Below are 15,536 nucleotides of genomic sequence, written 5' to 3'. Positions count from 1 at the left end.
TCTCCCTCACACCCTCTCACACTCTCCCCCGCTCTCCCACCTCTCCTCTCCCCACTCTCCACCTCTCCTCTCCCCTCTCACACACCCTCCACACTCTCCCCGCTCTCACACACACTCACTCTCCCGCTCTCACACACTCTCCCTCTACCCCCCTCCTCTCCCACACTCTCCCACACACCCCTCCCACTCCCTCTCACACTCTCACACCTCTCCCCTCTCTCCACACACCTCTCCTCTCCCTCTTCTCCCACACACCTCTCACTCTCCCCTCTCACACACACACTCTCACACCTCTCCCCTCTCCCACACACTCACTCTCCCTCCCCACTCCCCCTCCCACACTCCCCTCTCCCACTCTCCACCTCTCTCCCTCTCTCTCGCTCTCTCCCTCTCCCACACTCTCTCACTCTCCTGCCTCCCACACACACCTCACACCTCTCTCCCTCTCTCACACCCTCACTCTCTCCCCTGCTCTCCCACACACCCTCACACTCTCCCTGCTCTCCACACACCCTCACACTCTCCCCCTCTCCCACACACTCTCACACTCTCCCCTCCTCCCACACACACTCTCACCTCTCTCCGCTCTCACACACTCTCTCACCTCTCCCCGCTCTCCCACACACTCACCCACTCTCTCCGCTCTCACACACACTCTCCTCTCCCCGCTCTCCCACACACCCTCCACCCCCCTCTCCCACACACTCTCACCTCTCCCCGCTCTCACACACACTCTCCCTCTCCCCTTCTCCCACACACACCCCCACTCTCCCCCTCTCCCACACACCTCTCACACTCTCCTCTCCCACACTCTCCCACTCACACTCTCCCTCTCCCGCTCTCCCACACTCTCTCACTCTCCCGCTCTCCCACACACCTCACACTCTCCCCGCTCTCCCACACACTCCCTCTCCCATCTCACCACACTCTCCTCCCCCTCTCCCACACCTCTCACACTCTCCCCGCCTCACACACACTCTCACACTCTCCCCTCTCACACTCCCCCTCCACACTCCCCGCTCTCCCACACTCTCCCCTCCCCCTCTCCCCGCCTCACCCTCTCCCTCTCACACCTTCACTCCCCCTCTCACACACCACCTCCCCCGCTCTCCCACACTCTCACCTCTCCCCTCTCACACACACTCTCACACTCTCCCGCTCTCCCACACTCTCCTCACCCTCTCACACTCCCCTGCTCTCACACACACTCTCACACTCCCCTCGCTCTCACACTCTCACACTCTCTCGCTCTCCCACAGACCACAGTGCTCTCACGACAGCTCTCCCACACACTCTCACACTCTCCACGACAGCTCTCCCAGGCTCTCACACACCCCACACTCTCTCCCGCACACTCTCTGGCTCTCCCACACACTTCACACTCTCTCTCCGCTCTCACACACACTCTCACACTCCCCTCACGCTCTCCCACAGACGTGCCGACAGCGAGGTGCAGCTACGGAGCGTCACTGGACTCCACCAACATCAAGGAGGGAGACGACGTGTACTTTGAGTGTTATATTGAAGCAAACCCACCTGTGACGCGGGTCTCTTGGCGGCACAACGTGAGTATCTCTCTCTCTCTCTCTCTCTCTCTCTCTCTCTCTCTCACATTTTCATCCAATACCATAGCACCACTACAAGTTCACTCTGTATTCGTCATAATCACAAGTGTTCAGTTAATAATAATTCTCAAAATAGTTCTGTGTGTTAAATTGTCCTCCTTCCTGGTGATGTGGGAATCTGTATTATACGTGAGCTAAAACACAAAGGCTGATTCTTAAAGGTTCTTACGTCAGAGAGAGAGAGAGAGAGTGCGTGTGTGTGTGTCCAGAAGTTTACATGAATCTGTTAGAAACGATCACATACTGTATATCTGTATTTATTTAGAAAAAAATAACAAGAACGACTCAGCAATAATCCCGTCCAGCATCCTGAATTCCCTCAGTGTGACAGGGAACGTGACCCGCAACATGGGAGACGGTCACAATCTTCACCGACCCTCCGTTGACACCTTGTAAAACGTGCCACGTCCATCTGCCGCCTCGGGTTGTGAGTGGACAAGTCGATTTTAGCCATCCGGTCCTCTTCTCCAGGGCTGGCAAGGGTTTACGGAGATGGTCGACGGGCGCTGTCTGGCTCTGAATTCTTTGATGTTCCTGCTCCTTGTATCACCAATTACGGAGATATTTAATGTACGAGCTTTTTGAAACCCCCATCTTCGAGTGTAGCTTAAGTGAGCCAATTAGGGATGTTCTCACAGCTCCAGCTGAGGAGAATAAAATTTACGATCCTTTGAGAATCTGGCACTTGGTGAACGGCCTCAACCTTTCTATATATGAAACTTTCTAACACGGAAAATTTCTGAATATAAAGCATCCAGAAATATATTTTTTGATCGTTGAATCTTTCTAAGTAAAATTCTTCCTAGTCCTGAAACTTTCTCACTTAAGATATTTTCTATTCTTTAACTTTATGACCGAGGCGTTCTGATATTAATACCTTCAATGACTTTCTAGATGCTAGCACTTTTCTAATCAGACTGGAGATGAAAGTTGACAGGAAGAAATTAAATTAGAGACAAAAGACTGACGAAAACAGACATGATTTTTGGATGCGTTTCATACACACAAAGATTGCTGCCTTTCCCGAACTGACTAGTGTATATTGTTCTCACGCGAGGGATATATTTTCTATTTTAAATTCGCCTTAGAGCTAGAGCAGGTAATAATCTAAGAAATGATTGCCTTTGCTATATCATGTTTGTTTATGCATGAAACGATAGCGGGACCTACGAGACTCAAAGATCTACGTATCTTCACAAAAAAATATCCCGGCACAACAAATGGAGATGCTGGCACCTTATCTCCCCGTCTGGGATACGTGACTCCCCGCCCACTTGCCTCACGGTGTGGCTTGACTCGCAAATGCTCTCTGAGTGGCCAGGGAGTCATGCTATCTGAGTGGCCTGTAATCCATGCTCCCTGAATGGCTAGTAAGTCAAGCTCTGTGAAAGGCCAGTGAGTCAATCTCTCTCTCTCTCTCTCTCTCTCTCTCTCTCTCTCTCTCTCTCTCTCTCTCTGGAAAAAAACAAGTGGATTTCCAACACGACTTGTTATTGTCATATTCTAGGTGGCAAACACTCCATAGTTTATTCTTTATTAATCTTAAAATTTGTTCCTTCGTCACACTGACATCATACTTTTTATTGTATAACAAGTGGAAGCTGTATATGTTCTTCAAGTTATTGATATATAAATTGTTCTTTTCCAGGCGTTTAAACTCTTATAAACTATGTTCTCTAGCGAGTTATTGTTATTATTGTTCTCCAACTTATGAAATGTTTTTGGAAATGTCTTGATAATTATTGTCTCGTCCTCCAAAAGGGAATACTCTTCAGTTTTGTTTAACATTTTATATATATATATATATATATATATATATATATATATATATATATATATATATATATATATATATATATATATATATATATATATATATATATATATATATAGATACATTTCTATTTACGTATTTGTTGTTTTTTATCGCTTTTGTGAACAATTCTTTAGTGGGGCAGTGGTCGAATGGATACAGTGTTCACCTCCCGTTCTAAGGGTCACTGGCGAAGTGAAGGCGGTCGAGTGTTGTGCCGGCCACTCTGTATCATATTTCACATTTTGATCTTATTTTAGTTTATTATATTTGATTAATTATTGTGTTTTTTCACGTATATTACAGTATTATTTTGTCTTATTTTACACCGCATTTTTTGTTTTTAATCTTCTTTGTGTATTTTCATCTTATGTATTTTCTATAGGGTAAAGGACTTCAATGTCTCCAACTTTGTAGTTTTGTCCTCTTTACTAAGACGTGTTTGAGGCGGTTGCAGCCCTTTTGAAGTCATGCACACGGTTGCCTGCCAGCATTTTCTTTACTTAATGGCCACTCAGAGGGCATATGTGCATGTTTTTATTCTCTTTCTTCCTCAAAGGACATTTTTGCCGGGTTCTCTGCTGCACTTTACTGTATACCTAACCTGAATGGCCACTCAGACAGCATATATACCAGGATGTCTTCTTTTTTTACGTTTGGGTGCCGAATGGCCACTCAGAAAGCATATATGTTTTGCTTACTTTTTCGCCGACCACTCTTGAGGCTATTGGCAAAACAACTTTTTATTCATGCTGTTCCGACTCTTGTTTTCTATTAAGGTCTCCCGTCCTTGCAACTATTCTCTCGTTCTCTATTGAGTTCTCGCGTTCTTAAAACTGTTATCCCGTTCTCTTTGCCTTTTCCCACAGTCTTCCCTGTTCTTGTTCTGTGTTCTACCGTGTTCTCCCCTGCAGGACGTGGCGCTGGTGCACAACGTGTCAGCTGGGGTGATCGTCAGTAACCAGAGCTTGGTGCTACAGCAGGTGGTGAGAGCACAGGCGGGTCGCTACTCCTGCCTCGCTCACAACCCCGTCGGTGATGGCGCCTCTAACTCTCTGAGACTCGACGTGAAGTGTGAGTGCCTGAGAGAGAGAGAGAGAGAGAGAGAGAGAGAGAGAGAGAATTTGCTTGATTTTTGTTCAGTCGTGATGTGTGTGTGTGTGTGTGTGTGTGTGTGTGTGTGTGTGTGTGTGTGTGTGTGCGCGTGTGATTTAGTGTGTGATTTAGTGTGTTCAGTATTTATCTAACTGTTTTGAGTGCATGGTTAAGTTCGTTGTTTATGTAGATGGCTGTGTTGTGTTTAATGTCTAGATTATAATCTAGACATTAAACATTATCTTAGTAAAGGAAGCAATTTACTTAACTGTGTAAAATACAATTTCTCACACACAACAGCTTCCTGTTACTGGCCCACACCAGGATTCCTGTAACACATCTTCATTTACATAAATTTCCGATATTTTCTCTTAGCCCAAAGAGGAACTTGTAAACAGTTTCTCTATGGGTCCTGTAAAATTAAAAAAAATAAAAATAAATAGATAATAATAAATTGTGTTTTACCTCAGAGGATCTTGGCAAGTGCAGTAGTTCGTAAACTCCTATCCTGTTTTATGTCAAAAATTAATTTACACAACACTGCCTTGCTTTATTGGCCTAGAGAAGTCCTAGGAACACAAAGGTCTACACACAATACTGCTTGGTGTTTTACCCTCAGAGAACCCTGTGAAGGAAGAAATTTGTGTGCCATTGTAAGAGAAACAATGTACGTAATGTTGTTGTATTTTCTGCTCTAGTGGACCCAAGTAAACAGAGTAGTTAATGATTCCCTGTAAAACGAATATCACACACAATATTCATTCTGTTTTCTACTCGCAGAGGAGCCATGATAACGATGATTTGATATTTCTTCCTTCTGATGTGTCGTCTCCAGACGCCCCTGTGTGCTCGCCAGAGCAGGTCACCACCTACGCCGTGGGTCGCTACGAGGACGCCGAGGTGACCTGTTCCGTGGAGGCCAACCCCTTGCAGGAGTCCTTCCAGTGGACGTTCAACAACACGGCGGACACCATTGACGTCCCACAGGGGCGGTTCAGTTCGTCCAGCAGCCACAGTGTCATCACCTACACGCCCATGACCGCCCTGGACTACGGCACACTGCTCTGCTGGGCAGCTAATGAGATAGGAACCCAAAAGACACCTTGTGTGTTCCATATTGTACCTGCAGGTGAGGGAAAAAGAGCAATTTACGTTGTTAAAAAATGTGTATGAAATTGCCAGTATAGTATCTTTCTTGGTGTGAAAAAAAAGAAGAAGTGGAGGAAAGAGAGGAGAGAACCTCTGAAGAGGCAAGGGTACAGAGTGAATCTTGTTTTCTCCACTTCTTCCTTACAAGCGAGAAATGGTTAAATATGGACTGTGGAATACTTGTATGTGCTTTTCTAGAGTGATGTTGGAAGGGGAGAAAGAGAGAGGGGGAAGGATCGAAATATTGGTGAAATAAAGGTTATATGAAACCCTAATTTTTCACGTCGTTCCCGTACGTTAGACAAAACGCATTTTGGTGTTCAGAAAGATTCAGATAAGACAGTAAATTCTGTAAAGTTTTATATTAAACGCTATCTGATATGATAATGCAACACACAAATAATAACAAATTATGAAAGCCGAGATGATGGAGTTTGTCTCTCTTCTGCCCACTATTCAATGGCCTGAACATATGAATATGAAGAGGCTGAACTTTTAACTAGGTTATCTGTCTTCTTGATTATTTATAGTTAACCACTTATGACCTTCAATAAAGAGTCTAGATTTACAATGTTGTCGCAGTTTATATATTATAGAATGTTTCTATAACATACACACACACAAAAAAAGAAAATAAAAGAAAAAGAAAAACACTCGTTTATCCCTCACACTGTCGTTCATGGTAACTACTTTTCTATCCTATCGTCTGTCTATTCACATATGTATTTGTTTCTGTCCATCTATATAACTTTCACTTTCTCTTATACATTGACTCATCACCACTCCCTCACACAGGTAAGCCGGAGGCCCCTAGTAACTGCACGGTGTGGGGCAGGACACGCACCTCTGTCAGGGTGAAGTGTGTGGCAGGGGGCAGTGGTGGTCTACCCCAACACTTCCTTCTGCAGGCCACCCTCAAGGGCACCGTCAGGCAACAAGTCCTCAATTTCACTGCTTCCTCCAACCCGGACTTTTACGTGAGTTCATCCTACTCTCTCTCTCTCTCTCTCTCTCTCTCTCTCTCTCTCTCTCTCTCTTCATTTATAAACAGTTTTATTCCAAGAGTTAGGGGAAATTCTTTGCTGATCCAACGTCATTCCAAATTTTGTGGGCTAGATAGCAGACGGAAACTACAGTAATAAACTCTGGTACTGTGGGGTGATGAGATATTGGTTCACACTCAGGATGGGATGGCGAAAGGAAACTCAGAATGTGCTCTCTGTATACATATTGTATTGGATGTGCAATGCAGCTTGTTGCTGGGTAGGCAGCATGGTTACAAGCGTTGAGTAGAGAGAGCTGGTTGGTGAGGGTGCCCAGAGGAGGACACGCGGCTTGGGGGACGCCAAGGTCGCCGGCAGGAGCGGGAGCCGCCAGGCTGGAGCGGAGGAAGAGGTGTTGCTTGCTGGTGGCAGTGAGTAGATAGAGGCTGGTCACAGCGGTGTCAGGTCATATAAGGCGGGGGTAGGCGTGGGTAGATAGTTGACACCCGCTCCGACAGGCGGCACTGGAGGCGTAGGCTGGGGAATTCGAGAAGGTTTGGCTACCCAGCGACATACGGCGCTTGTAGGGGAGGAATCCACTACAGTACAACTATCTTGATGTATTTGCTATATTCTATCTAACCTGTTTACAACTACACAGAGATTGTATGGTTCACAGTGAAGATCAGACTGATGATGGCGTTCATCCTTGATTGGCGATAAATTAGAATTCTTGAACACTGATTAGATATGTGTATCTAGATATGTGTATCATGCTCTGTTACTGAATCTTGGGTTGTTCCATTCGTTTCAACGTAGCTTCTTGACCCAGTGCTGCTGCTGCTCATGGTTACTTACAATACTAGATCCTTTGTGCCTTTTTTCTGACTTTCTTTGAGTCTGAATCATAAAAGGAATTTAAAAAAAAATAAAGTAAGAATACATAGTTCTCAATATAACATAGTTTCCCCTTTTCTATTTCATATATATCATTGCTGTTTTCTCTTAATATACGAGGAGTAACTTAAGAACACACTATTTATTATCTTCATACTTTTAGTTGTTGATGAGCCTGGTATAATTATTAACCTTGTCACTCGCTTAAAGACTTTGAGTTGTTGAAGCACAGTGATAACATTATAACATCATATCTTCCTCCAAGGGCTTAAGTCTCTCTTTGCTTGCTTCTTTGGGGTTTTTTGGCTGTCAACCTGTAGGTCATTACCGCCGAGTGTCCCTCTTCTCTCTTGTGATGATGACGCACATTTCCATCCTCTCTTAGTCTACCTCAGCATGTTCTTCACCATTGAAGTTTTTATTTAATATAAAAGTTAACGGTACATACTGTACATGATTTAAACCCGCCCTAGGATTTTTTTGGATAATTTTATATTATTGTGTAATTTTGTGTGCTTTAATCATTTCTGACCTACATTTCCTTTCCAGATGCTTCTAAAATGTATATTATGTTTAGCTCGTCATTATCAGGTTTTTACATTTAGCCCAGAAGCCTTGAATGTAAGAGAATTTGATTGCTTACATTGTCTAGTCTTGCTGTGGTGCCGTGGAGTCCCGTGTGTGTCTTACAGTCTAACAAAGTGTCTCTCACAGGTGGAGGGGCTGCAGGTGGAGGGGAAGTACCAGCTGGTGATCAGGGCAGTTAACGATAAGGGATCCAGCGGTGCTACTCACCTCACTGTCAGTAGCATCGGCACCAACGGCTCCATATACCAGCTGCATGGTAAGTGGTTCTTAGTTACCATGTACTGTATAGTTCATAGTATAATTATGGCCATTAGTAATACGATGAGAGTTTGTTAGATATTTTTAATAACTTATTTAACAAGTTAACAATGGGTTGTTCTCACCCCGTGAATTTTGTAGCTAGATTTGTTATGTCAATAAGAAATTTTTTGTTCATTCCACTGTCCTTTCTCCAGATGGCCCCCTGGAAGCCGAAGTCCGAGACGGCGGGAAAACGAACGCAGTCAACGAAGGATCTCCAGACGGATCTGATGAGTCCTACTTCGATTCACCGGTTCTTCCTACCTTCATCGTAGGAGTCCTCGGAGTAGGCTCGGCTCTGGTGTTCCTGGTGATCATTTTCTTATTGTTTATAACCTTCCGTAGGAGACGAATCATTCGAAGGGCTCGTCCGCTGTCAGAGTCCTTACAGCAAACGGAGGTGGTGGCTGTGAAACACATCCCTCAGGGAGATGCCAGCAAATCTCCCAAGTGTAGTCATGAGTCACCTGTGTTAATGACTCCAGAACATGAAGTTACCTGTCTGGACAGAGACATACAGGTGAGTGAGGGGATTAATTTCATTTAAAGTTTTGAGAAGTTTTTGAAGTGGTGTTGCTGGTGGTTCAGGAGAGTGTGTTTGTGGTACAGTATCTTACAACTTTCTAAATCCTTCCGCATGTCATTATCTATGTTGTTGGCAAGTTTCTTACTGGTTCAAGTGAGACGATAAGTGGTATTATGTGGACTTCTTCTCATCACTTTTCCACCTGTATTATGTACCTTTGTGGCCAGATTTTGATAGTTTAGGATTTCTGGCAGTTCAGGAAAATTAGTGAAAGAGTTTGTCTCCAGCAGGCGGAGTCTGAGAGCGACGCTGACCCTGACGTGATCCCGCTACAGGAGGCGTCGTACAGGGGGTATGAAGTGCCGCCAGCTGCCACCCTTCTGCCCTCTGACCGCTACAAATACGCCCCCGTCCCCGCCCACCTACCTAACATTGTCAGTACCTTCCCTTCTGCTGTTTGTTGCTTGTGTCCACTTGTTAAGTATTTGTAGTATATGCTGAAGTCTCCCTATTTATAATAAAACAGTTTCTCCTGCATTAATAATAATGATAATTACAGTATCACATAAATATGGGGAAAGAGTGTTGTGGTACTCTTGACTTCATGCACATACATATTATGTATACATACATATTTCACATATGAACAAACTTTGTGTACATACAGTACACACTTAATGTACATATTTTATGTAAATACATTCTTTATGTACAGGTATGTACAGGGTTCGGAAATGTACGTAAGTCGGAACACATACCCTATGTGCACTATATCATAGCCCAAGTCCTTTTATACATCCCGAATCACTTAATTTATGAAAAAGAAGAAAGTGAACGACAAAATACAATGAGGAAAAGTAAAAGTTAAAGTTTAACACCTGCACAGCCGCTGTATAATATACTGAAAGGACTATTTTATCGATTTTCTTCTTCTTTTTATATCGTTCCATTATTGTTTAAGAATACTGTATATAATTGTCTCTTTGTGTATGAACCTATTAATTACAGTAACTCAGCTTCTACAGGTCTTGTGTGCTAATATTCCCTAACATAACCCAACTTACCTAACTTAAACTTGTTACTGGGAGTGGTGTCCACTAGCACTGAAATCCATTAGGATTATGGACTTAAGGAATGAACGAACCCCAGTCTTAACTGTTGATTCAGGTAAGGTTGGGACCATTTAGGACTGAGGTCCACTTGACCAGCAATAAACATTACACATCCTGTAGTGATGAATTAATCTACCCTCTTTTAACTTTACAGCCATGTCCTCCCCAGTACAGTGGCGTGTTGGGGGTAGCCCATGGAGCGCCCCCACTGACGTGTGGCCAACAGGGACAGGGAAACATCCATGACCCGTACTGTCCGGGGCCCCACCATCAGCACCATCCCCACTATTCCCAGCAACACCACACCCACCACACCTACATCCACCAGCCAGCGAGGTCCTCTACACTACCCAGGAGGGGACATCTCAACCCTACCAACGATCAGTGTTGTTATACATCAACCATGAACCCCCAGCAGTTCCCCTGCCCGAATATGGAAGGAAGCCTCCCACCCCCTCCCCCAGAGTACCTTGACTGTGAGCGAAAGAGGGTGACTTTCTCCAGACACGCGAGTTACGAGGAGGACACCCCCAGCACTCCGCTACTGAAGAAGGGAGAAAGTTCTGTATGATGCTGAGATAGAAATGTTTTTAAAGCTGTTTTATACCAAAGAATGAATGATTGTTCTGTGTTCTTAGTTCTATAAATGACAGTGGGATTTTATACGAGGAAGAAACACGGAAAAATGTAGTTAATAATGACAGGACACCAATTGTAAGTCATTGTTTTGTGTGGTTGGTTTTATTAATGCTGGGGTTTATAATTAATGAAGAAAAAATATTGCTGATGAATAAGATAAAACATGACCATGTTGATATTATATATTCATTCGTTTAACTGAAAGATGAAGCAATTTGCCTCTCGTAAAAAAAATTAGTTTACTGATCCAACATAACTACTATACTTTCAAACTTTTCTTATTAATGAAAAGTTGTGAATAACACACAAATAAGAACAATTCAAGTGTCAGATTTTTCCTTGTTTTACCTGGAAGTATTCTCCATCAAGGCTTCCGGCAACGTGAAACTGCCTCTACTCTTTATGTTCACTCTTGAGAGTTGAAACAAACCTTCACTGAACTGTTTTAACAGTAGCACACCACTGAGGTCTATCTAAATTTGATCTGTTCCCACTGGACATACTGTATGTAAACCAGAGATGGTTGATTATAATTTACTGAGGTGCCTGTAGTGGTTTGAGGCAATTATTTGTTGTAATAAGGAGGCCACCACAAACTTCCCTCCTAGAGGTGAGGAACAGTGATTAAATGATATAATTGGGTCTTACTTTCAGGTTATCATCATCAAAAATTCCTGAAATAATAGTTTGTTTTTGACAAATGTACATAAACTCGGTGACGTCATGTGGTTACTTGTGTGTGTGTGTGTTGTAATAAATACTGTAATGCCACTCAGTGCGTACGAGTAGGAATACAAACCCAGACAGTGACAATGACAATCTTGTACATATTGTATCGGGGAATCGGTGTTGAGTAGATCACATTGTGTGTGGTCATATAGCCCCTTGTGCCTTTTTATATATAATTCATGACATACGCTTACAGTACGGACCTTCTCTTCCGGGGATTTAAGGATGAATGTTTGGATACCCTAATTTCTAAAGATTTTTTAAGGGAAAACTTTGAAACACCCTACAGTATTGTCTTTATTTAAGGGTATGTTGTTCTACCCTGTCGCTATTTCTTCTTAGCAATACTAAAATTTTCCTCTATGTCTGTGTTAGGTTCTACAATCTCATGCTGAAACATTATACTGGTTCCCAGTTGTCATGTATACATAAGGCAACATGTCTACAATAGCAGTTGATTGACTAATTTATAAAGATGTTGCAGTGTGTCATAACCGCTCCTGTGTCAATATTTTAGTGTATGAAGCTATAATTCACTTGGTAACTTTTTCAACTTTCATAATTAAGTTCAGTCAGGGAATGTAAAATTTATTTCCATGCTGTGTTATTTATTCTGGAGTTAACACATAGCAAATCCCTTTGTCGTGGGAAAGTTACTTCAGCATTGATCCCCAGAAAAGTGAAATAAATGATGAATTGATAGTTATTGCGAGCTGACTAAACATGACACACAAAAGCGAAAATTTTGAAATAAATTTACATTTTTATCTGTCATTTATTGTTTCATTTTTTTCAGACACCATGTTATTTTGATAGTGATTCAGCTATTAGTTGCTAGCAATTAGATGCCGTCTTTTTGCAGCGGAGGATAATTGTTGTCTTCATATATGACAACAGGAAGAAGTGGATGCATATTATTTTTACACAATAATGGGAAACAATTAATACTTGTTTATTGTATGACAACAGGAGAAATTGGATACCTGTTGCTCTGTATACGTCAACAGGAGACAGTAGGGGGTCCTCGTTATCCGACTGTTCATTATTCATGGATCCACAGTTACGAGCCCAAATTATTGTAGAACTGTCTGTATACGTAAAAATTCCATGAACTTACGGGGATCCCACAAATGAAATCGGTCGGTTGAGAGCATAAGTTTTGTTTGAAGTTCCCTCTCCGGCCATTCTCTAAAGTTCATCCTTCTCGCCCGTGCCACCATGTACAATAACAGTCGCCCGTGTCTGCAAGCCTTGTTTTGAAAGTGCGCAAAGGATTATTTGTTAGTTTGTTGTGCCTTTAGTGACATTGGTAGAATTTTTTTTAGCCATATGTTCCAAACCAAAGAAAGGTCTTTCTGGTGTAAGGCCACCACCTCAAAGAGATGATGATGAGATGGCAGTAGTGCCTCTCTCATCCTCCGACTAATCCTCCTCTCCCGGCATCCACCCCTATCCATCCAATCAAGCCCAACACCTCTACGTTTGAAAGTTAGCTTATAAAATTAATTGATATGATAAGATTATTAATTTTTTAAATATTTTATAATGTGTCTCATTGAACCACTTTCACTGAAATTTGTGTACAAAGTGCGTGTGTGCACAATGGCCTGACCTCGTGGTTAGGTAGCCTGCATCACGTCGACACACCAACCCCAAATAACTTTAAGTACCTTGAACAACTTATAAAGCTAAATCATTTTGTAAAATAATGTGTAATCAAATGTTTAACAAATGTTTCTAAGATATATAAATGTTAAAAGATATCAAAATATGCTTTTTGAGTGTCATTTGCAATGTGATGGTCCATTAGATTCTATTCCTATTAATTCCCATGGGAATTAATCCCCCCATCCTTGGATTCGCTATCCAATTCATTTTTCTGGTCCCTGTTGAGCTCGAATAACGAGGAACCCTGTATATACCTGTTCTTTTTGTATATGACAACGAGGGTAGAATTTTGTTTTTAAAAGTGGGAAGAATAAAGAAAAACAATTACAAGCACAAACAACAGGAGTTACAATGACAAACTTCACGATAATAATAAGACACGTGTCAACAGCAAGTGTTCAATTCTGTATACAGGTGTCAACAACATGTGTTATCAATATACAGGTATTAATAACATTTCTTGTCAATATACAGGTATCAATGATATGCGTTGTCAATATACGTCCACCAGCAGCAGAAGAACAGGGGTCCAGTTAGACTAAATACAGTACAGTATTGTACATGTACAGTATATGCTTCAAGCCAAGTATTAGTAAACAAACACCTCTCACTCGCTCTAACCTTCCTTTCAATATTGTCTATATTTCCTGATATTAAACTGGTCTCGGTAGCTGGAGTTTGATCAGTTTCTTTTTTTATAGGAATATTGATGGTGATGTGCGGTCAGTATTAATGGAATCACAATGCTGTCAAAATAATGAAAAATATTCTTACGATTGGAATTTTCGGATATATAGTACATTGTGTGTAATAATGGAACATATTGTTGTTTTCAGAATTGCTCTGCACATGAGAGAATTCCTAAAACACGTGATAATTTGGGGGGACAGGTTTTCTGGTCTATTTGCTGTTTGTTACCCAGTATTTAATGAGAATTAGGGAGCATTGAATTCAGGGGTTGGATCTACAAAGATTCTTACGTTTAATAGCCCCCTTGATTGAATATTGAATTTATTGTAACTATAAATATTACATCCCAAAATAGTACTGTACTAAAATTATACTAAGATTCCCTTAACTAGATAAGTTCACTTAACACCAAAAGGTTATCTAAGTAAATTTCGTCTGGTATTAAGTGGCTATATCTAGTTAAGGTGGTTTTAATATAATTGTAATTACTGTATATTTTAGACGTTTTAGTGTAGATTAATTTAGTTTTACAGGTAGAGACAGTGTTGTGATTATTTTTTCAGAATTTTGTGCTATGTGAAATGTATCAATCACTATTACTAAGCATTTAAGGAATTCTATACATGATGCAGCAATATTCTTGAAATGTTAAAATTCTTGGATTACTCATGGCATTATTTTTATCACACAAGAAACATAAAACTAAATTGTGGTAGGTTATTAAGGAAGTCTTTGTATTGTTTGTTTATACGAGCTATTCAGATATAAATTATAAGCCAAATAAATTGTTACTGATATAGAGGGAATACTTTAATGGAACTTTCATCTGCTGGGGATATTTTGCCAAAACAGTAGTAATTAGTAAACTCTTTAGTGCTCAACGATCAGAAAAAAACATTACCTTTTATACGTTTTAATATAATATCAATGTAACAAAATCCATGACAATAAACTATGATATAATGTGTAGTTGTGTATTAACCTCTATAACTTTAGTCAGTCAATCAGTCAGACAGTCAATAAATCAATCTTATGAAATGCTAAGGTAAAAAAATGAAACACTAGCTACTGACATCAACAACAAAAGTAAAAGATGTCTTGTGTTTTAGGGGGATTGCACAGTGGTGTTTTATTGTGCTAAAGTTCCTTTACTATCTCACGAGGCAGAGAAGGTGTGCGTTTGTGTGTTGGGGAGGGAGGTATGAATGAGGAAAAGTAGGAGGGAAGGTGTACGTGAGAGAGAGATGGTGTGTGTGTGTGTGTGTATGTGAGAGAGGGAAGATGGGTGTAAGGGAGAGAAGGTGTGTGTGAGGGTGGGAAGGGGTGCGTGAGAGAGAAGGTGTGTATGGGGGAGAGAAAGTGTGTGAGGGGGGAAGGTGTGTGTGAGGGAGAGAGAATATGTGTGTGAAGGAGAGAAGGAATGTGCGTGAAGGAGAGAAGGAGTGTGTGTGAAGGAGAGAAGGAGTGCATGTGAAGCAGGGATTATGTTTTCCAGTCTCGAGTTACTGATATTGAAACACATCGTATAGTGATAACCGAAAGAAACATTGATGTTATAATACTATACTGTGCTTCACCAACTAAGGTCTTTTAAGCGCATTACACTAGACTAGACCATCAATAATTAGAAATCACAAGAGACAGTACTCGGCTCCTTGTTGGGCTCATGTGGTCGCCCTGGATATATATTTTACTGTCATGGAATAAGTTTCTGATGTAAGT

General features: G+C 41.7%; 1 protein-coding gene across 1 annotated transcript in view; it reads left to right on the top strand.

The window, feature by feature from the left end:
* The window catches only part of LOC121873063 (hemicentin-2-like), a 76,866-nt gene extending 62,114 nt beyond the window's left edge, over positions 1-14,752 (top strand). Inside the window, exons 8-15 of the mRNA XM_042376379.1 lie at positions 1,435-1,565; positions 4,353-4,512; positions 5,369-5,662; positions 6,478-6,659; positions 8,277-8,406; positions 8,606-8,970; positions 9,264-9,410; positions 10,243-14,752. Coding sequence (XP_042232313.1) covers positions 1,435-1,565; positions 4,353-4,512; positions 5,369-5,662; positions 6,478-6,659; positions 8,277-8,406; positions 8,606-8,970; positions 9,264-9,410; positions 10,243-10,659 — 1,826 coding nt within the window. The 3' untranslated portion in view covers positions 10,660-14,752. The remainder of the gene's footprint in view (positions 1-1,434; positions 1,566-4,352; positions 4,513-5,368; positions 5,663-6,477; positions 6,660-8,276; positions 8,407-8,605; positions 8,971-9,263; positions 9,411-10,242) is intronic.
* Positions 14,753-15,536: the final 784 nt, after the last annotated feature.

The sequence above is a fragment of the Homarus americanus genome, unplaced genomic scaffold, assembly GCF_018991925.1.
Source record: "Homarus americanus isolate GMGI-L3 unplaced genomic scaffold, GMGI_Hamer_2.0 scaffold11022, whole genome shotgun sequence".
Lineage (NCBI taxonomy): Eukaryota > Metazoa > Arthropoda > Malacostraca > Decapoda > Nephropidae > Homarus > Homarus americanus.
This window is presented reverse-complemented; position numbering and strand designations above follow the sequence as displayed.